This window comes from Cricetulus griseus, chromosome 3, assembly GCF_003668045.3.
Source record: "Cricetulus griseus strain 17A/GY chromosome 3, alternate assembly CriGri-PICRH-1.0, whole genome shotgun sequence".
Classification (NCBI taxonomy): Eukaryota; Metazoa; Chordata; class Mammalia; order Rodentia; family Cricetidae; genus Cricetulus; species Cricetulus griseus.
This window is the reverse complement of record NC_048596.1, coordinates 70,102,747-70,125,573: the sequence shown is the minus strand read 5'-3', so window position 1 is coordinate 70,125,573 and position 22,827 is coordinate 70,102,747. Positions and strand designations below refer to the sequence as shown.

At 46.4% G+C, this 22,827-nt stretch overlaps 1 protein-coding gene across 1 annotated transcript in view; it reads left to right on the top strand.

Moving 5' to 3' along the window:
- Positions 1 to 22,827, top strand: part of LOC100754572 (transforming acidic coiled-coil-containing protein 2) — a 139,800-nt gene that overhangs the window by 75,159 nt on the left and 41,814 nt on the right. Inside the window, exon 5 of the mRNA XM_035441612.1 lies at positions 16,863 to 16,999. Coding sequence (XP_035297503.1) covers positions 16,863 to 16,999 — 137 coding nt within the window. The remainder of the gene's footprint in view (positions 1 to 16,862; positions 17,000 to 22,827) is intronic.

Sequence of the window (22,827 nt, the reverse complement as noted above, 5' to 3'; positions counted from 1 at the left end):
CAGCAGCCCCACAGCCCCACACTGGGAGCAGGGCCAAAGAGAATACTCGATGGCTACAGCCACCACCTGGCCATGGCCTTCTCTGTCTTGTCTGTAGAAGCAGGCAGCTGGCAGCCCGGGGCCTTGGGGTTTCGGGGCAGCTCCAGACTGTGCAGCCAGCTGCAGAATGAGGTCTTTGGAAGAGGTCAGCAAGCGCCACTCAGACACACTCATCCCTCCTTTCTTACCCCCTTTCCCTCCTTCTTTCTTTTTCTTTTCTTTTTCCTTGAATGGCTGGACAGGAGAGACATGGGAAACTATTACATCTAGCCTTTGTACAGCAGGCCCTTATCTCTCAGCATCTGAGCACTGAGGTGACACCTTTCATGGAATGCTCCTTCATTTCTTACCCATTGATTGTCTTTCTGGCCTCAGAACCAGGGACTAAAAGGCCGGGGGAAACTTCTAGAAGCTCCCAACCTCCTCAAACTATTCCTTGACACTCCCTGCCTCTTGCTCACTTCTCTGAAGCTTTTCTCTGGCACCTGAAGATGCTCAGTCTGGCAGTTGTCCCAGACTTGCTGCAGTCCTCCAGTTAGGGCGGGAGATAGGTGCTGGGATGTTGGCTGGCATTTGTGGACCAAACAGAGGCCAAAGGACTAATGCATGCCTTCTCTGGGGCATTTCCATCTCCTGCCTGGGCTCCAGATCTTGGTGGAACCGATAGTTCAGAAGCCAAGGCTCAAAACTCAGGTAGCAGCTAGAAGCCTGTTAGAGGGGTTGGGGTCACAGAGAGGGAGAGGCAACTCAGAGATTCAGGAAAAGTTAGCTCTGATGCACAAAAGCAGTGATGTTAAACACACAAGTCAGAAGCTTGAGTGTTTGAGGTTTCTTTGTGGGAGATCTAGTTTTCTTTCTTTCTTTCTTTCTTTCTTTCTTTCTTTCTTTCTTTCTTTCTTTCTTTTTTAAGATTTTATTTATCTATTATGTATACAACATTCTGCTTCCATGTGTATCTGCACACCAGAAGAGGGCACCAGATCTCATAATGGATGGTTGTGAGCCACCGTATGGTTGCTGGGAATTGAACTCAGGACCTCTGGAAGAGCAGTCGGTGCTCTTAACCTCTGAGCCGTCTCTCCAGCCCCAAGATCTAGTTTTCTAAAGCCACTGTGGCAATTAGTCTGGTGGAACCCCACCCACCAGTCACAGGAGACTTAATTCTTTTTTATTGTTTTCTTTAAGTCCCTTTTATTTTATTTTATTTTATTTTATTTTATTTTATTTTATTTTCTACTTGCAACAAAAGCAATAGTCACAAAGTCCAGATACCCCTCTTTATAAACCACCGCACAACACCTACACTTATGCTTCTTTCTGGTCATTGCAGCCAGCCTTGCTTAGAGCACACAATTTGCCCACTAGAACTGGTAATTAAACCTAAGCATGCCCAAATACAAATACAAAGAGTGCCCGATCCTCACACCCACCCTTCATTACCCCCAAGAAGCCCTTGCTTACTCTCTGTGCATCCCTGCCCTTCTTAACTCCCCAAGAGACTAATGCTTACTCTTATAGCATCCCTGTACCCCAGGAAAGCTTAGGACCGCTCATGCAACTAAATATGCATTCAGTAAGTCTCTTCTGAAAGAACCTGACATGACCCATAGGCACGTACATGCTCTCCCTAAAGCAAGGCTAGCCTCCAAGGGAAGTATTTTCTTCCAGACCACAGCAGGCACCTCCCTGTAATGGAGAACAAGGAACAATTAGCAGTTTCTACCATGGCTCCCACAAGTGACAGTGGTCAGGTAGAGCCTTTGAGAGAGTTCCTCCTGAAGCTGCAGAGACCCACATCTACTCCACATCTACTCCACATTAAGGAGGCCCTGCTGGAGACTGGACTCATCTCTGTGGCCAGCAGGAACAGAGAGCAGCTCCTGTAGTCACCTCCTGCTGGACGTTGTCCCTCAACAGTGACAAAGCTCAGCCTGGGGTCTTCTGTCTACCTCAACCTACACTACCCACCTGCTGACACATGCCCACCTCCCTTAGAACCGACCTCTCCATATCCTGAAGAGACACAAAGAGGGAGAAAGAGAGAGTCTGGCAACAACTCAAGCTAAGATTCTGTGGAGGGCCTGGACCCAAGCTAGTCATTTTTAATCCCAAATAAACTGCCCACTACATTTTCTTGTAAGGTAAGAATCTGTAATCTCATCTAATTCCCTAATGGGAAGGATGTCTGATTTAAGTTTGCCAAATGATAGTCTGTCTAAAACTGTGGGTTTTTTTTGGCAAATTGCATGTTACAGGGAAACCAGTAAAAGGACTATCAACTGATTCCCTCTGAATCATGGCGAGAAACCTAAGAGGTTTTTTGTCAAATGGTGTGCTTCATGTGAGATTAAAACAGCTTCTGTTTTCTTAAAATGTGAAAGAAAAAAAGTCTGTAGGAGTGGGAAGTAGTTGGGTGACAGTGTCCTCCTAACCCTGATACGACCTTCAGGTGTGTCCAGAGCTAGTCCTGGAGGGAAGACACTTCCAGAGCACTCAGGCACCTCCCTGTAAGTTAGCCATCTTGGGAACATAAGAGGGAGAACCCCTGCACTTCTGTTTGATTGCACTTGGCTCATCACAGGCAGGCTGGTGACATGGCCCCATGGGTAAAATACCCTCCCCTAAGCCAGAGACCCAGGGAGAAGTGACTCCTTCAAGTTGTTCTCTGACCTCTGTGTGCACCATGGTATGTACCCCAAACCTCACTCACAAATAAATAAATGTAAAAAAAGTTAATGCATATTTTATGCCAGTCTGTTTTCTTAAAATATGAAAGAAAAAAAGACTGTAGGAGTGGGAAGTAGTTGGGTGACAGTGTCCTCCTAACCCTGATACGACCTGCAAATAGTGCCTTTGAACAATAAGAAGAACCAGGACTTAAATCCTTGTCCCTTTCCTTCCTCTTTTTTCATATAATGAAAATGAAGAGATGGCTTGCAAACAGCACACCAAGTGAAGCAGCCTGCAGGCTTTGCCCAGTGCCTGGAAATGCACATTTCTCTTAAGGCATTGCCCATTGTGGAGTAGTTTCACATTCTTCTCTCATTCATTATGCAGCTTAGTCAGCTCAACCTCTGGTCCCTTATTATAAATTCTGAACTGATAAAAGTATAAATTAAATTACTTTCCTTTTGTATACTACATGTATTAATCCTGACAGCTCAAGAAATACAGCTGTACAATGCTTATTAATTATAGAATTGAGTATCTAAAGATTTGGTTCTAAATATGGACAGGCTGCTATCAGCCTTGGGCCTTAGTTTCCTGATCTGTATCAGGGGCAGGAGAAGAAGCAATCAAAGTTTGGGGTGGCCATGGGAGCTGGGTTTGTAGCTATGGTGTACTATGCATACTGCTAGGTAGAGGGGTGATGTTCACCCACTCACACCAGGCCTTACAGTGTTAACATTGTATAATTAGATTTAGTGTATCCTTCCCGCTAACACTCTGGGGGAAACCTAAAGCAAGCATGTGCTTCTAATTTCTTTAAAAGCCTCTGTAACAGGGGACAGCTGGACCAATGATTTATGAATTTACTGAACCCCTCTCTCTACACACACACACACACACACACACACACACAGAGAGAGAGAGAGAGAGAGAGAGAGAGAGAGAGAGAGAGAGAGAGAGAAGTAAACCCCTCATTTAACTCAACTTGCATTGTGTCCTCAGTTGCTTCTCAACCTTGTTTATTTATTACGTTTTATTAATTTTTTGTGGGGGAATTCACTCACCATGACACCCATGTGGAAGTTTGAGGACAATCTGCAAGAGTCAGTTTTCTCCTTCTGTCAAATGTAGGAGGATCAAATGTAGGTCATCAGGCTTGGTTGGCAGCAGGCACCTTTACCTGCAGAGCCATCTCAATGGCCCCATTTATTTATTTTTGTATTCATTGAGATAGTTGCTTCCAAGGTGGAGAAGAGCTACTGCTCCAGGCATTACATGCTTGTAGGTCCTGGGATCTTCTCCGACGCTTATCGCTTTTTCTGAATTCATCACAGGCCATGTTGAACAGTGGTGAAAAGCAGGAGAAGGAAAGCATCAAGTTTTGGTTCCCTTAGCAAGGTGAAAGGCGTCTTTGTACTAGCATGAACTGAGAAACCAACAAATGCTGCTGCAAATGAAGTTGGACATCTCTGGCTCTTGCTTTCCATGTAGTCCCTTCAAAAGCCAGCACCAAGAGGGGCTGCACAGGTGGATCTGGGCACAAGTTCATAACACAACTCTATAGGGAGTAGAGGAAGCCCTAGATGAATCAAGTCCTGTGTGAATGTGTATTTTGTCACAGGCACAGCCATACTGGGGACTCTGAGGCCACTTGACCCATGGGAAATTGGCAAAGCCATTACCCATATGGGCTAGGCTTGGGAGGAATAGCAAAGCTTCTCTCTGGAGTCCCAGGATAAGTGTTTACAGATGATTGATCAGGGTGTCCAAGGACTAGCAACTGCTGCTTCTTCCTCTGGGATGAACCGCCTGAGACTGCTGGCCTACAGCGACCTCCTCCAGAGACTAGCCAACCCCTCCCTCTGTGCTGTACCCAGTAAACATGTTGAGGTTCCCCTTGCAATGGTCATGTTAGGAGCCCCTCCTGATCCCAGCTTCACAGTATATGTGTCTGTGTGTCTGACTTTTCATCATTCCCTCCCAGGCCCTCATCAGGGCCTTAACACAACTCCACCCAGGCATCACTCCCCACCAGGAAACTTAGGCATCCAGGATGAATTAATAAAAGAAATGCAGAAATATCAGAATCTAGAGAGGCTATCAGAGACTTCTCATGTACCATTTCAGGGCTAAGGTCCCACAGCCCTCCCCTCTTCTTCCTTAAGGCATTTTTTACTGTAAGACCCAGAGCAACTCTAGCTGAGTGGAGATGGGCAGAGAGGAGAAGGAAAGATACCCAACTCAGAGGGGACAAACACTTGATTCTGTTGATGGATGCTTGTCAGGGAATTGTGGCTATGGGTCCCCACAAGGTACACCTCATCCCTTCCTCCAGAGGTGAGGTGAAGATGCTCTTGGGAACCAAGGGCACCAAGGGGACCAGGGACTAGTCTGCAGTTGTCAACTCCATGCTCTTAGTATACAGAGCTTCTGCCATGTGCTTTTTGTTTGTTTTTGTTTTTTACAATGCTGGGAATCAAACAAGGCCTCTACCACTGAACTGCACTCCCATCCTTTTTAAAATTTATTTTGAGATAGGATCTCACTAAGTTGTCCAGCCTGACCTCCGAATAACTGGGATTACAAAAGCGCACCCTTGCCCTCAATCAGCTGTATGCTTTTTGCCTTCAAATTCTTGTTCTTGGACACTGGGAAGACTCAAGCCTCTGGAGCGTAGAGGTTGATCTACCTGGGTCACCTCCCTACCCAGGTTCCTTCCCTCAGTGGTGGTAGGTTATATGCAGTAGGCATGGAGTAGTACCTGCCTGCCTCACTGGTTGTGAACATCAGTTAAGAAGGTGAATACAGAAGCCCTGTGAGGAAACGAAAGATGTCAGATAAGATGAGCAGGTTGTTTCTCTTTCTTTCATATCCAGTGCGCCTGACTGGGCACCTCCATCCTAAATTCTGTAGACACTTGATGCCTGAGGACCATGAGCCACAGGTATGAGTGGATGCTTCTTGCTGGTTGGAGAAGCATCTAGAATAGACCCCATGGCATCCCCAAGGGTAGTGCTTGGTGAGTGGCTGACCCTGCCTGGTGAATATATCTACCTTGGCTTGTGCCGTAGGGGGTCTCCATCCTTGCTGTTCTCCTTTTACATACTTGTTCTTCCACACTTGTCCTATTGTCTTTTTTCTTTAATTGACACTACTCTGGACATAATCCAGCTGTGCGGGTAGACCTCAGTGGAGTCCCATTCATCATGTCCAGGACTTGGATGAGATTTGAAGGAGCTTGCTGAACAACCCAGGCTGGCTGGTGGAGTCCCCAGAAGTGTGGGAGGCTTCCCCCTCAGGGGTCAGCATCTTCCCCTATGCCAAGGCAGTCTGTTGTTTCTGATATCTGAGGTTCAGTATGTTTTTCTTTATTTCATTTTATTTATTATGTATACAACATTCTGCTTCCATATATATCTGTGCACCAGAGGAGGGCACCAGATCTCATTACAGATGGTTGTGAGCCATCATGTGGTTGCTGGGAATTGAACTCAGGACCTCTGGAAGAGCAGTCAGTGTTCTTAACCTCTGAGACATCTCTCCAGCCCCCTGAGGTTCAGTATGTTTTTTCTCAATTACAAAAGCAGCACTTATATGATACCTCAATTTATATATATTTCACTCTGTACATAGGCATCTGTGCGTGCAAATATGCATATGGATTGGTATACATTTTTTATCATTTATCTGTTTTTAAAAGTTTATTCATTTATTTTATGTTTATAAAATAGAGTGCTTTATCTGCATGTATGCCTGAGTACCAGAAGAGGGCATCAGATCCCATTACAGATGGTTGTGAGCCACCACCATGTGGTTGCTGGGAATTGAACTCAGGACCTTTGGAAGAGCAGCCAGTGCTCTTAACTGCAGAGTCATGTCTGCAGCCCTACGTTTATCTCTTACCACTCTAAATCTGTACCATAGGTATGCTCCTTAGTTTGCTGGGCTTTTCCTTACTCAGCACTTAACATGGGGCTCTCCCTACCGTATGTGTAATGGACCCCCATCCCTCCCAGGCAAAAGTGCTGAAGGAGAGGTTATTAATTGACAGGTTCTTGAAGAAGTCCCAGCTGTTAGGCCAAGCCTCATGACTTTTTGAGTTCCTACATTGTCTTTGGGGGTTTTCTGTTTCATCTGCCACACACTCTTCTTGAACGCTCTCTTGTGCTGCTCACCAATATGACCTTGCCTCTTCTCATTTGATTTGAGTTCAGGATCTAGATTCCAAATCTCTTAGACCAATGTATAAAGAAAGCTCAATGTGTTCCAGGAGACCAGGCGAGCCTAGGGGATAGAAGCACTTTCAGTGTGAGCTCTGTGCTCATGGCTGGCTAAGCAGAGAGGTTTTCTGGGCTCAGATGTGTTATGGGTGGTGAGAACACCTGTATACTTCCTAAGTGGCTTCTGTCCAGGTGGTACATTACTGTCCTTCTCCCTGAAGAAAATTATGATTGATGGCAGCCTGTGAGATGCTTCCATTTTCCTGAGTTCAGTGTGATATATACATTTCTTGCTCATGTCCATAAATGCTAGGTTTTTATTTTCTTTTTTATTTATGTGTGTATGTTGTCTGCATGTGAGGCCAGAAGAGGGCACAGGACATGCTGGAACTAGAGTTGTGAGCTGCCTGATGTTTGGTGCTAGGAACTGAACTCCAGGCCTCTGGAAGAGCCTGAAGCACTCTTAACCACTGAGCCATCTCCCCAGCCCCTCTTGTTATATTTTTAGCAAATCTAAATTTAAAGTAGAAATTCTGACTCAGGGGCTGGGAATATAGCTCAGCGATTGGGCATTTGCTTGACATGTACAAGGCCCTGGTTTTAATAGCGACTTCATCAAGGCAAAAATAAAGATTCTAATGTAAATTTACTTAAGCAAGGAGTTCAGCTACAAAATAAGATTGCTAGAATATCATTGGGGAGAATGATATCAAAGGGTAGTCTGAATGCCCTTTCCCTGGTTTCTTCTTTTATTAAAAAGTGTGTGTGTGTGTGTGTGTGTGTGTGTGTGTGTGTGTGTGTGTGTGTGTGTGTGTGAATCCACAATTGAACATGTAGAGATCAGAAGGCAACTTGTAAGAGTCCATTTTCTCTTTCTATCATGTGAGTTTCAGGTATTGAACTTTGGTCTTCAGGCTTGGCAGTAAGCACCTTAACCTGCTGAGCCATCTGACAGCCCTACTCATAAGTCTTGGCTCACCTTCTGGCTTTTCTGCCAATCTTAACAAGGTGCAGCTACCACTGATGGGACCATGAGCCCAGGAACCAAACTCTGTGACATGCTCTGTCTCCTGTCATGGGGCCACCAGAATGGTGGTATCTTTTGAGAGGTTCCCTAGCGTGATAACAAATGAGCCAGTTTAAAAACTGAGTGTCTGTGAAGGGTGTTTGTACATGCACACTCATATACATACCCACCTGTGCCCATTGCCACATGGAACACTGCTTTCCCCTGGAGGCTGAGTTCTGTCTACCTGTCAGGAAGAGTAACGCTGAGCTCATATGATTCAGCTTCACACCCCTGCTACAGGACTTTCTCTCCACAGTTGTCCTGGCAAAGCACTGACCACATTTTCTGTAGCCTCCCGATTGCCTTTCATGACCAACTGAGTACCTTTAGCCAAATAAAATAGAAAATGTGCCCAGATGGCTTGCACAGTACATTCCCCAAATTTCCAGTGCTTACAGAGTCAGAGTCACAACTACAGTGCTGGGGTCTGGAAGTTACTGTCTTCCTGAAGGAAATAGTTGAGAGACACACCCCATTCAAACAGAAATTTATGTATCAAAGAATGGGCTGTTCCAAAGGAGGGCAGCAGCACAATGGGTTCTTCATTGTGGATCTTAGCAAGCGTTTCTGATTTGAGTGATGTTTGTGGGGTACCCTGTCTGCCCCATTAAAGAATAGTTGACTGATCTCCCCTTTGGGATACCTCTTCCCCTGACCCAATTCCGAAAAGTCAGGTGTGTGTGTGTGTGTGTGTGTGTGTGTGTGTGTGTGTGTGTGTGTGTGTGTGTGCAAATTCCAGTGTAAGTGATAGCATAAGGAGATGTTTGCAGAAGCAGATCTGTGTGCATATGGGGAGTGATCTAGTGCTCTCATTTCTAGTGTAGTGGGAATGACCTATCTGCAGCCACTGGGGTAACTGCAGAGGAGCATTCTGACCCCAGGAGACATAGCTACCAAATATAGCTGTAGTTCTCTCGGCTACCTCTTACCTAATGCCTTTGTGAGGCCATTCAGGATTCCATGATTGATCTCTTGGCTGTGGGTTCAGATAGTCTCTCCTTCTAGTGGTAAAACATTCTGTTATATTTTCTCTCTCTCTCTCTCTTTTTTTTTTTGAAACAAGCCTATTTCACATGTCAATCTCTTCTCCCTTTCCCTCCCTCCCAACCCCCCACCAGTCCCCTACCTCATCCCCCCTCTGCTCCCCAGGGAGGGTAAGGCTCTCCCTGGAGGTTCCCCAAAGTCTGTCATGTCATCCTGGGCAGAGCCTAGGCCCTCCCCCTTGTTTCCAGGCAGAGAGAGCATCCCTCCATGTAGGATGGGCTTCCAAAGTCCCTTCTTACGTTAGGGATAAATACTGATCCATTACCAGGGGCCCCATAGAGTGCCAAAGGCCTCCTCATTAACATCCCTAGTGCCAGGTCTCTCCTCGAACCTATAATGGATCCCTCTGTTATGGTGTCTCTCATCCTGCCCTCCTCTATTCTTCCCACGACTAAACCTTTCTGCTCCTCCATTTCCTCCTCTCCCCTCCTCTTCTCCCCCTCTCATTCTCCTAGCTCCCTCTCCCATACCCTCATGCTCCCAATTAGCTCAGGAGATCCTTCCCCTTCTCCGGGGTCCATGCATTCTTCTCTTAGAGTCCTTCTTGTTTCCTAGTTCCTTTGACGATGAGGATTGTAGGCTGGTACATTCTGTTATATTTTAAATTGAGGCTTTATCATGAAAGCTGATGGTAGAGTTTTACAATAGTATATCAGGCTTCTTCCTCCTCCCCCCAACTCTCTTTTAGCTCCACCACTCCTGTCTAGCCTCTAATTAGCAATTATGGGGAATCTCTTCCTCATAGTTATTATAATCCCCATTTGGTGGACAGACAATCCAGAGCTTGAGTGATCAAGTGGTTACTTAATTAAGGCTGCACAGTTGTTCAGTGATGTCGTCTGAAGGGTTTGTATGTGTGGACAGTCAGTGTTTGCACTATCCGTTATCCACTCTCCTTTCTGACTGCCTTTTGAGGAATTCTGTCTGCCTCATCTCTTGGGGTTAACTAAGGTCCACTGCTTTCTATTAGCTAGGACATAGGCATATGATGGAAGATGAACTAATTGGAACTACCTTCCTGGAATTTAAGCCTTGAGCTGAGGGCTGAGACATCCAAAAAAATTACTGGAGTGCATCTTTCTCTCTACAGTCATCAGCTCCATAGCCTTGTTATAAATTCCACTTTTGCATTGACCAACCAGGAGCTGATTCTGTCTCTCAGGTATGTTCAGTTTATCACCAGCTCAAGGTGGATTGGAGGAACTGCCCCTCCACTTCTCCACCGTCTGTGCTCTCTCCCTTGGCCCTTTACTTGTCTTATTTTTGAACCCTCTTGACCTCTCCACATAGCCGCTTGCATCTAAAAATAGCACCCGCTTCCTAAGCCTGACAGGCCCCAGGTGCTGGAAATCTTGAGCTACATATGCCGCCATCTGTATGATTTTTCTCTGGGTGACCATAGGTGTCAGCCTGGAAAATTCTAGCAGTCTGGCCTGCCAGTGCCAGCTTTGTGTTCATGGACCACAGCTCCTGACCGTCTGTCCCTCAGTCACCTCACTGTCTAAGATGAATCTTAGTATTTGGTTATGTTGGAGTCATGTTCCACCTTTGCTTCATGTGAAGAATGATGTGGCAGAGCAAATTATTTGCCCAATCTCAGGATAGGCAGATTAAAGTGAAATTTCCTATCAGCCATTCCCTGGAAAGTCACCCATCTGGCCCAGTTGTCTTAGGCAGGAGAAAGAGGAGTGTGCATGCTTGCATGTCTGTGTGTGTGTGTGTGTGTGTGTGTGTGTGTGTGTGTGTGTGTGTGTGTGCTTCTGTGTGTGTGTGCTTCTGTGTGTGTGCCTCTGTGTGTGTATGTGTGTACCTCTGTGTGTGTGTGTGTGTGTGTGTGTGTGTGTGTGTGTGTGTGTGTGTGTGGTATGCCTCTGTGTGTGTGCCTCTGTGTGTATGTGTGTGCCTCTGTGTGTATGTGTGTGCCTCTGTGTGTGTGTTCCTCTCTGTGTGTGTGTGTGTCTTTGTGTACCCATATGTGTGAGTGGGTGGTGTTGACCAGGATGGCTTCTGTTGACAAAGCTGTCTGAAGTTGTCATTCAGTGGAGTATTTCGATGAATAGAATCCAGTGTGCAGCAATTTTAAAAATACACACAAATTCATCAAACTCTTACTCACATGAGATGCAAATGAATGAGACTGGTCTGCTGAGAGCTCAGCGTTGCTTCTGGAAGGGTTCCCTCTCTCTTCAGGGACAACAGATGGTCTTTTGGACCAGACACACCAGGCTAATCTTCCCTGAAGCGGGGCTTCTGGCTAAAGCCATGATTTTAACTTTAGCTTGGTCTTGAGTGAACTAGGGAATCAGAAAAGGGAGAGCTTGGGGAGCTCATGGGCTCCACACTCATGCTGAACATAGCAGTGAGAAGCTAAGGTTCATGTCATGGCAGATCTCCCATTTCTAGTAGAAAGTGAGGCTAATGTGAGAATCTTGTAACCTAGTCTCATGTCATTCCATTGAAGATATATGTACCCAAGGTCCTCCATCCAGTCCTTGGGTCACTGTCATGTTGGGAACTGCAAACTAGTGTTCTGAGGAGTTGATCTAGACTAGATAAGTACAGATGAATCCCGTTCCTCATTAGTATTACTTATGAACTAATTCTTAATAACTGGTGGGGAACCTTGGATTTCCAGGGCAGGAGTTATTTTGAGTCCCTTGTTGGGAGGCAGTGCTTAATGGAAGCAAGCCCAGGTATTGCTAAACCACGGCTGCTATGAATGGGCTAGTGACTGGGTTAAGTAACCTCCGCTCCTCACACCTATTTCTTTACCTGTTTAAGAAGATGGAGTACTGTGTATGGTCTGTGTGGGAAATGTCTATTAAATGTCCCATTGTAGTGAGTCTTTCTCTGTCCCGCCTGCCAATTCCCAAATAACAACATGTAGACTTCTTGTTAATTATGAAAGCTCAGCCGATAGCTTAGACTTGTTCCTAACTAGCTCATAACTTAAACCAAACTGTTTCTATTAATTCACTTGCTACACATAGCTAATAGCTTGTTACTTCATCTCCTACATGTCTTGCTTCCTCTGAGTCTGGCTGGTGACTCTGCCTTCTTCCCATCATTCTCTCTGCCCTGAAAATCTTGCTTAGCTATTGGCCATTTAGCTTTTTAATTAAACTAATCACAGTGACATGTTTTTACACAGCATAATGAAATATCTTGCAACATCCCATCTTTCCTATCAAGGGCTACATGAAATAATTAGTAGGGATGGGTGTGGTGGCACACACCTTTAGTCCTACCTTTCTCTGAGTCTGAGGCCAACCTGGTCTCAAACAATAAAAGAAATTAATAAAGACACCACCTGCCAAAAATCCCTTCCCCAGTTGACAGTTTTCTAAGATAGAAGTATGTACTCCATGTTGCATCCTGCTCTCAAAAGTTACGCTTGGCTTATCCACCAGGCTTAGAGTTAGCCAACTGGAGAAGAACATGAAGCCAGGCTCTGACCACCCAGTGTGAGGTACAGGACCATTTGTACTGAGTGGCAGACTAGCAGGACCATGGTGCGCTCAGGTGTGCTTGCCTGATGGATTTAAAGCAGCTATGCAGTCTTCTGCAGAAGTGAAATGCTCTGTATTGCTGAAACACTGCAGTGGATGGCTGTTTTCTTGGGACTCCAGGCAAATGTAGGGCAACAAGCCCTTATACTTAGAGTCTACATTTTCCTTTCTACCTGACTCTTGTTTGTGGGATGGTTCCTGAAGCATATCATTGGAATTGCTTACTTCCTACTGTGTGGAACAGTCATTTGTAGACTGCTTAGAGCATTGTAGAGGTTCACATTTTGTGTGTGTGTGTGTGTGTGTGTGTGTGTGTGTGTGTGTGTGTGTGTGTGTGTGTGTGTGTGTGTGTTAACTGGGACTTGAACCCTAAGCCTTGAGCATGCCAGGCAAGTAAAGACTCTACCACTGAGCTACATCCCCTACTCTAAGAAATGTTTTTAAACTGTATTAACACAGCTGGGGAGCCCTGCAGGCCCTGGTTTCCATGGCTAGGACAATCTGTCCTTTCCATCTTTCTTCTCATCTATAAATCCCATTGTGGTGTTGAATGTTCCCCCAAATATTACCTTGTGCTGGTGGATGAATTGGCTTGTGCAGTTAGATGACTGTTTGCCTTGTAGAGAATCCAGTGATCACAGGACAGACCCTTAAACATGCAGGGCTGTTAGTAATCACTCCTTTGAATATCTCAGTACTTCCCCTAACATTGTGCAAGCAGGAGAAAGATCAGCAAGGATAGTGCTACGGCTGGCATCTGCCAACCCCCGGTGTCATATTTACAAGTTCATTTAAACAATTTACTTGTTCTCTATGATAGACTTTATATAATAAGAACATAAACATTGTGATTGCTGAAGACATTGGGAAGACACAGCTTCAGGCGTTGACAGTTTGGGATTTGGGTTTTGCTTGCTTCTCTAGGCTGTGTTGTGTCAATCTGTGAAGCAAGTCTATTCTCCACCAGACAGGCTAGTTGTCAATTGTAGTTATTTTGTTTTGGTTTTTGTACATCCTCTGCCTAGCATATGCAGTGGTGAGGATTGAACCCAGGGACTTATGGATGTTAGACAAGCACTCTACCAACTGAGCTATATCCCCAGCCCATAGTTTTGAAGATGATAGATAAATGTACATATGCAATAGACCTAGGCTGATTCCCAATGCAAAACTGATTGTTCTACAAATGCTGGTTGTTGTACTTTTCATATAGAAGCGTGTGTGTGTGTGTGTGTGTGTTATATGTATCTGTATATTATTTTCTTGTATTTAATGTCATAAATATAATACTCTTGTATTTACTTACATGGTAAACATTTTCACATCCTGGTAAACATACTTCTTTGAAATTTGGAGGGTTTTTTAGCAAATTGCAACACCATTTCTCTTTCTGATACATATTTGTGACAAATTAATTTCATCCTATTTTCCTTCTGAAAGTGTGTGGAGTCTCAGATGTGTAATTATTTGTGCTTTACTAGTAGAAAACAAAACAAAACAAACACCAGCCACACTGCGGTGGGACTCATGCTGGAACTCCACCCAGCTGCTTTATTCTTGTGCACAGACTCTCGGTGGGTGGACTGCAGGGACTGCAGAAATTCTCACTCTTGGAAGGGTTTTTAGGCCCCCGGGAAGCCGAACAGGGAGGAAAGAGTGAATTTTAAAAGCTTCTATCTGCCTCCTCTAATTAACTTGCTCTCTTCTCCTGGGAGGAAGTGTGGAAATATGCAAACAAGGCCAGCAGCCCCAGAAGTGGCCCACAGTGGCCTGCAGTGTTTTGATGCACACAGTTCATAGTGAAAAGGCGATGGGGTACAATGAGCATGGTGTCCTCATCCCTGCCCACCCCAGGTCCGGGTGAATGGTGGTTCTTTGAGCAGGTGTGCAGGCTGGCAGCTGCTGTAGTAGAAACCTCATTGGAATTCACAGCTAGGATGCAAGAGCATCTGGCCCCTCCTTGTCACTTGTGTTACTGAGAAAGACCAGGGCCTTTTGTGTTACAAAGCCTTGAGTTGCCAGTGCCCAGGGTTGCAGAAGCAACCGGACAAGCTTTTACCCCCCTCCCCTGTGTCCCCCCCCCGCGCCCCGTCTCTCTCTCTCTCCCCCACCTCTCTCTCTGCATTTCAGCTTGAGTAAGCAGGAGATGCTCACGGCATTCCTTGCTTGGGGGCCGGAGCAGCTTCCTTTTTTTGGTGATGTCATGAAAGAGGTTTAGATCTCAAGAGATATAAGCAAGAACATTATAGGTGAGAATTTGGTGCTATTTTTCCATGGAGATGGCTTTTGACTCCTGGCAGATGTGGTCCCCAGTGCAATGGGCCCGTTGGATGTGGACAGTGGTGAGCAGCAGTGGGAACTCCAGGCTGCTAGATGCCCAGGGAAGCTCCAGAAAGAGGCAAGTTAACTTTGTGTGTTTTGTCATGGTTGTCCCTGATGTTTCTGATATGGATGCTAGGGTGAAGAAGTTGGTTTCCAGGACTAGCAAGGTGGTCAGAACATTCATTTCTCTTTAGTATTCATTTGTATAACCTCCCCATGTTTTCATACTCTTAAAACTTCACCTACCAAGATCTGGGTGTCCAAGTGTGGATGGAGCTTAAATTTTCCCCATAGACAAAAGCTAGGTCCATTAACGTTAATATGTGAATGTAAGAGAAATCAGTTTCTTCCCTGTTGTGTTTGTGAGAGTTAGCTATTGGTGAAATCTAACACAAAGTTGGCTCTAGCTCATTGTGTACCATCAAAAGCAGCTCTGATGTTTTTGTTGGTTTCTTTGGGCCCCAAACACAATACATAGTTGAGGATGACCTTGAACTTCTGATCCTCCTGCCCCAACCTCTAGTGCTAATATTATACAGGCTCAGACTACTATGCCAGGTTTATGTAGTGTTAAGGGTTAAACCTGTGGATTTTTGCAAGTTAGGCAATAACTACCAAGTGAGCCCCATCTCCAGCCTTGTTGTAGATACCCCTAAAGAGAACTCACCAAATGCCTCATTTCCTAGGTTTTAATAGACAGCAGAGGGGTTTGTTGCTTGCTGACACTCTGCTAGCTGGCTCATGGTCTTTAGAAGATGGTAACATGGTCCTGTGACCCTGTGGAGCTGAATAGTTGTGAGCCTCTCACAGTGTTGGGGGAGGCTCTTGTTCAGTGATACTCATGTGATCCTGACATGCCATGTTCTGTCTTCTGCTGTGACATGACCTGATTCTAAATCTTCAGCAGTCCCTTCAGCAGTTCATACAGTCTGCAGTCCTGTATGGCCTCCCACCTGGTAGTTAGCCTCCTCCTTCCTTGCCAGGGATCAGTTGGCATTTGGGTGCACTGGGACTGTTCTGAGATAGGAGACAGCATGTTGCTACTCTCCATAGACACTGTCCTCACAGGTAAGGCTGGCTTTTGTCCTGTGGTCATCTTGAGGCATTGACTTGCTGCCCTGTGTCTTGTAGGCAGCAGCACTTATAACTGGATTGCCCATTCCTCTGACTGAGATCAAGTAGCTTGGGGCAGCAGGCAGGGAGAAGGCTTGTCCACTGACTTCTTGTTACCAGGAGATACTTTCCTTGGGAAGCCTTTGGCCCAGGTCTCTGGATGAAGAGGCTTCCTTGCAGATAGACTTCCCTAGGGACCACCAAGGGCCGTCATGTCACTACACCACTGAGGAGTGGCTGGCTGTACTTTGTGGCTTGGTCTGGCATACTTTTCACTGGCAGGCTTTCTGGCACTCACTCATTCACTCTACAGATGGTCATTCATTGCCTTCCGTTTTAGGCCCTGGGTACTGTGAAAAACAAGGCCAGCCATCTGCATGGCGCTTTCAGCCCAGTAGAAGACACCAATAAGCATCTAGAAACACAGGGAAGGCAGAGGGTAGAAAGAATGGCAGGATGGACGAAGAGAGAGAGTGCATGCAAACTGAGTTTAAGAGATGAGGATTTTAGAGGTGGGCTGGAGCCATCATGGTGAACATTAGACAGTTTCTCTATCTCTTAGACTGACTCATTGCCAGATAGTGTACACTGAAATGTATCCAAAGAGCCCACTGTGTGTGAATTTGTCACTAAGGTGGACATGTGTCTTTCAAGTAGAGCTATGTTCAAAGAGTATTTCATTTGATCTTAATGCCAGTGGCAAAATTTACCACGGTTCCTGGGATTCACGCTTTGAGGTGACCGCCACACCTGTCTCAACAGTTGAGTTGAGTGTTTGCCCCAAATCTACTTGTTGCAGAGTAAGAAGGCCATGCCTTCTCAGCAGAATGTCTACTTGGCACTGTCTCACCTGTGTTTCTTATCTCTCTCTGCCAGGAGTTCCGACTCTGAGGAAGCCTTTGAGACCCCTGAGTCAACAACCCCTGTCAAAGCTCCACCAGCTCCACCCCCGCCACCCCCTGAAGTCACCCCAGAGCCTGAGGTCAGCACTCCAGCAGCCCCAGAAGAACCAGGTAACCAAATAGCAGGAGCCACTGGCTGTAGGGGACAGAGTTGGCTCTTGGACAATCCACAGCCCCCAAGGGTTGATGTCCTTTCTCTTGGCTGTGTTTTATGCTTCGCTGGTTTTTCTGACGTCTAATAGTAAACAGATAGGGTGAGTTGTGCTGTCTGTGTCCTAGAAGTGTTTCTGTTGCTTGAGCTCTTACAGGCTTGGGGAGGTTTGAGGGTTGAGATAACTGGGTGTTGGAAATTTCCAGCAGAATTTTAGATTCCACTATTTGACCCCTTCTTCCATTTGAATATTGACACGAGACAGCTCAGTTCGCTCTGCACTTGTGTTCTAAGGACAGCTCTCCCGGGCTGGGCACATGGATGAAAAAAGTCAGTCAGTGCAGGATGACCCCTTGATACTGTTGGGTTTCCTGATTGCTTGACTTGCCCACATCTTTTCTCTCCTAGTAAGAGTTAAATAGCACCTTCAAATGCAGTTTAGGTGTGGTGATTACTGGGGGCCAGAAGGGATCTCAGGGCACCTGCCCACATGCTGTTCTGTGCACTTCCCCATTATGCCAGAGGAGATGGAAACACCTCTAATGGGACATTTAATATAATGCCTGAAAAGAGATATAGCCTTGTAGAAATGGTCCCATCTTTAGACCTGAATAGCACTTAAAGGACCCTGCTCTGGCCGCCTTTACTCCTCAGCCCTCTTTCAAGATGAGTATACACAGCCAACTCCCTGTAGACCATGTGCTAGGTGCTGTGGGTGGTCACTTCCAAGGTTCACCTCTTCTCCTGGCCTAACCCTATCTTCCTGATGGCCTACTTTGTCTTGAGGAACCAAGAATAGAATTGGGACCTTCAGGCTGAGCACCCACAGCCTGACTGGAGGTATCCCCAGCAGGGATGGAGCTGGTAGTGGAGGAAGATAGGCCTTGGTCTGGGCTCACCCTTGCCCTGGTCAGGAAGCAAGTGCCTTGTAACTAAAAATAATGTTTTGGTCTTGATGTTGCTGTTGTTAAAAGAAAAAAAATGGATGGATAGAATTTTTTTTCCTGCCAAAGATTTAAGCAGGCCACTGGTTTATAAAGTATACGCAGGGTTAGTTAGTCTTAAACAGCAGGGATGCCTTGTGCTGGGAAACAGGGCAGAGCTGTTTTCATGGGGTCCCTCACTGAGGGCTGACAGGGATGGTGTTTCCCCTCTTGTGTTCCCCACTGAGTCTGTATAGACGATGGCCTCTGAGGGAATAGTGGGTGACTGACTGATTTAAAGTGGAGGAGCCAGTGACCTGTTTGCAGTTCTGAGACATGTGTCCCTTCCTCTGTTTTGTGTAATGACAGAAAATGAAAAGGTACTTTCCATATCACTTTTACAAATTCACCCCTAGTTTTTAGGAGACCGATAGCTCAAACACCTCATTAAGGCATGCACAGCGGGAGGTTACTTTTGTGCCCGGTCCCCATGCATCTTCCAGGATTTCCTGCCCGGTGTGCTCTGACTGATCCAGGGAGCTTTCTAACACCACTGGACCATCTGTCTATTCCTATATTAAACTTTAGACAGTAGTTATACCAATACCACACAAAAACAGGACACAACCTCCATTCTGTCTGCTGGGAATCAGGTGTTCAATGATCTGTATCAGGTGACTGTACACTGATTCAAAGGCCAATGGAGGCAGTTACTTTGGAGGATGCTCAGTGCCGTCGTGATCTGGAAGCATGTTGTGGCATCCCTCCTTCATCATATACGACTTCCTTCAAGATGGTCTCACATTTAGAATGGCTGTTCCAGCGGAGACAAAATATAGACAGTGACATAGCATCTCATCTGTGGAGACACCCAGCTGGCACTGTGAATTTATTTCTTGTGATCATCTTCATTTTTTAGGTTGTGTGACCCACTAATTTAGTACTTTGCTGTTGCTTTTTTCCGGCTCAGTCAGATCCAACGGTGACTCAGGCAGGGACTAAGGGCCACTAGGTCCCTCACATAGGATTTTCCCCATACCACGGAGAGCGCTGTAAGTCAGTAATGCCATTATTGGTATAAGTGGAGCTACTTGCTGTTTTCACCGTCTGAAACATATCCTATCCTTGCATCCCCTTCAGGCTTTAAGCCAGTTATTCTCTTCAGTCTCCCACGAACACAAGGCTGTCTTCAGAAGAACCAAAATCAGAACCATTTCCTACCACCCCATGCTTGAATCGAGGAGACAGAAAGTGGCATGGACCATTAAGTCAGCCCATGTGTTCAGATGGGCTCCATCAGGACTGACTTTGGGGTTCTTCTGTTCTGAAGAATAACTTTGTTAAAGCTCCGAGGTCTTTAACATACTGTGAGTAGGAGCCCGGCCACACACAGTAGATGTGTATCCTGGTGCACCACTGGTTTGGGGAAATCCATAGTTATGGTCATGATGCTTTGGAACCTCATCATATAGTCTAAAGTGCAGCCCACGTTGTGAATGAGTCGAGTCCAGTCTAAAAAAGTAAGCGTTAGAGCAAGATGGAAGCCCAGTGCACAGTGGTGTAGGAGCTCTCTGGCAGTCAGATGTAAATGAAAAGCTTCCATTTGCCACGATCTGGCTTCTCAGTCTTCCCCATGGTGGTGTGCAAACTGTTAAGGAGCAGCAGCTGCCTCAGGACAGGGATGGCAGCACCAACCACTCCCTAATTTCTTTTTCAACAAAGCAAAGTATCATCTCCCATCCTTAAACACACACACACACACAACCCCACCTCTTACTTAAATGACAGTTCGTAAAAGAATGAACATTATAGAGGCTTAACCTGTGTGGAGGGGGTTGGAGATGTTAATTGCCATTGAGTCACAATCCTTCAGAACCTTTGATTAAGCCCCTTGGAGTCTTTGAATGGGGACTTTATGCTTCTCCTTTGAAAATTGCCGAGAGCCTGTCAGTGTAGAGATTACAGTCAGGAGACCTGAACTGGGGACCTGCCTCCTTGGTTTGGGCTGTACAGAAGATCATCTGATTTGTTGCACATGTTGGAAGCTGCCCCCTATCTTCCCATCCTTTCTGCGGACTTGCGGTGTCACCATAAAGGCATGAGAAGGCACTGTGCTGCTTGTGTGGGTCGTCCTAGGGAGAGAAGGGTTTGTCCTGAAAACCATGGGAAAGAAAGGGCAGGAAAGGAAAGTCTATTGTTTATAGTTTTCCTCTGCAGAATGCCTGGAATGTCACTAAAGGAGCCCCAGGAACCACAGGAAATAATAGGCAAGACCTTTGACTGTGAATACAAACATGGTTTTTTCCTCCTGGAAACCTGTTTTACAAAGCAATCACTTAACTGTACGCTGGGTCCTATGAGCATGTTTGTGCTCCAGGGCACAGAAGCACAGGGTGCTGAGTGCCCACCTTGCATCTGTTCCCGTATGAGGAGCCCAGTTTTCCTGTGTACAGATGAAGGCAGCAGGCTGCATGTTCTGAAATCTCCCTGCTCTAGCCTCTGTAGAACACTTAACAATGTCATCAATGTGCGATGTACTTAACTGTCAGCTGATTAAATAATAGCTTTGGCTTATGAACTTCCCCTGTGTTCATAGTGTCCCATCCTAGTAGGGCCTTTGTTTGCTTTATGTCCCTCTTGGAGAGCGAATTATCCCTTATTTGAATAGCATCTCCTTCCTTTGAGGTCATAGACCTTCCCTGGGTCCTACAGCATGTGAGGGACTTTGGGATGGGAGCTCTAGCTTCCTGCTCTCCCATTCAGCTTGTCTGTGCAGGGGCTGCCTGGTGCTTCTGGCCTCATGGGTGCTATGCCGGCTGGCATTCAGCCATGTGCTCAGCAGCTCTGTCAGCTGTCCTGAGAGCTGCAGCCTGAGCTGAGCCCTACTGGATGGTCAGGTGGTAGGAAGCAGATGGTCAGCCAGGTATATGGTAGGAGAGCTAAGGTGAGTTCCTTGCCCATCCTTTCTGGGACAGCCTTCTGGTGACAAAGCCTGTCTGCTCATTCTTGCTGGCAGCCCTCCTAGTCTGAAGAAGGACTGTGGGAAGGCCTTGATGATGATTGGAGCTGCTCAGTGGTCTGTGTGCCTACATATTTCCTCTTGCTGGAAAAAGATGGCCCACCAGTCTCTGATTTTGGACTGCTTCTCTCAATGTTAGCTGCCAGTGGTGCTTCTGTTGTCACTGGGTCTACCACAGAAAGCTTGTTTCTGAATGTACTAGCATTTGCTTTCACCTCCTCTGAAAACCCCAAGTATGACCCAAGCCCCCTGGTATTGAGATGTCCCTCTGGGGCTGCAGAACAAGGAGCAGGTGTCATTGGCATGGGCAGGATATGAGGGGCTGTGGCTGTATTTCCTGGCACCAACTGTGCCCCGTGTCATCTTCACAAGAACCCCTGGTGTAAAACAGCAGCAGATTTATGAAATAACTTGCCCAGAATGCACAGCCTCAGTTGTGGCCAGCCTACCCATAGACAGCATAGCTTGTGGACAACAGAAGTTCGCTGCTCTGGTTCTGGTGTCTGGAGATCAGGTTCACCAGCAACACCCACTGTGCCATGTTACCACACAGCAGAAGGAACAAACAAGCTCTCTTGAAGTATTAATCCCATGAACACTCTTTCCTGTGACCTAATAGCCTCCCAGAGGTGTTGCTCTGAAAAGGAGATTTCTGCATGGGAATTTCAGGGGTCATAGATGTTTAGACTGAGGACACAAATTGGGAACCAGGGCTTTTCAGAGCTGGGCCTGGGTACCATAACTCTTGGGCCAGCTGGCTTTCCTACTCTTCCTGATGTGAATGTTAGTATGTACACAGGTGTCTGCAGCAAGTGAAGCTGTTGGGGAACATGTGTAGCTGTGATGTGTTCCCCATGTTTGAGGAGGAGAGCCCAGGTGGAGCATGTCAGTCTCTCACCCTGTGATTAGACACTGTGCAGATAGACAGTAGTCAGTCAGTGAGCAAGAGGCAATGAGCCCACCACAGCCAATCCCAAACCCCATTCACATCAGGCTAGACAGATGGTAGGAGGTTGTGACTGCATAGACACAGGTGAGGAAATCAGTGACCTCAGTGTCCCACTTGTAGCAGTGTTCACACTGCCCTGGGAAACTTGGGTGGGGATACAAGAAGCTGGCCAGGCCCCCCATCCTCTAGACACCAATTTACTTCCCTTTTGTGACCCCGCTGGAGGGTCTTGATCCAGCTCTTTGTTAATCATACTCTAACCCCTGGCAGCTCCATGAGCTCTAGTGAACCAGGGATGCCCAGGTCTCCTAGGTGGGTAGCTCTACCCATGGTCCCCAGGAAGAATGAGGCAGTTGTTGTCCTGTTATGACATTTGATTATTATTTAGTTAGGGTTTCTATTGCTGTGACCATGGATGGAAGTCAGAGCAGGAACGGAAGCAGCGGCTGTGGAGGAATGCTGCTCACTGGTCTGCTCTTTGTGGCTTGCTCAGCCTGCTTTCTTATACTCCCCATGACCACCTGTTCATCCCAGGGGTGGCACTGCCCACAGTGACCTGGGCCCTCCAGTGTCAATTGTCAGTCAAGAAAATGTTCCACAGGCTCACCAATCTTATGGAGGTGTTTTTTGCAGTTAAGGTTCCCTCTTCCGAGCTATGACACAGGTTTGTGTCAAGTTGACAAAAACCAACTTGCACAACAATCGTCATCGTAACAGTGGGACAATATTGGTGTCTTTGAGAGGTGTCCTGGGGTCTAAGACAGTGAGCAAGACTGAGGAGCTTTTGTGAAGGACACTGAGCTGATATGTTACAGTCTTTCAGTCATTTCTTACTCAATCCTGAGCCCTGGCACTGCCTTCTCTGAATTGGGTGGCACTGGTGGCCTGTCATCTTGC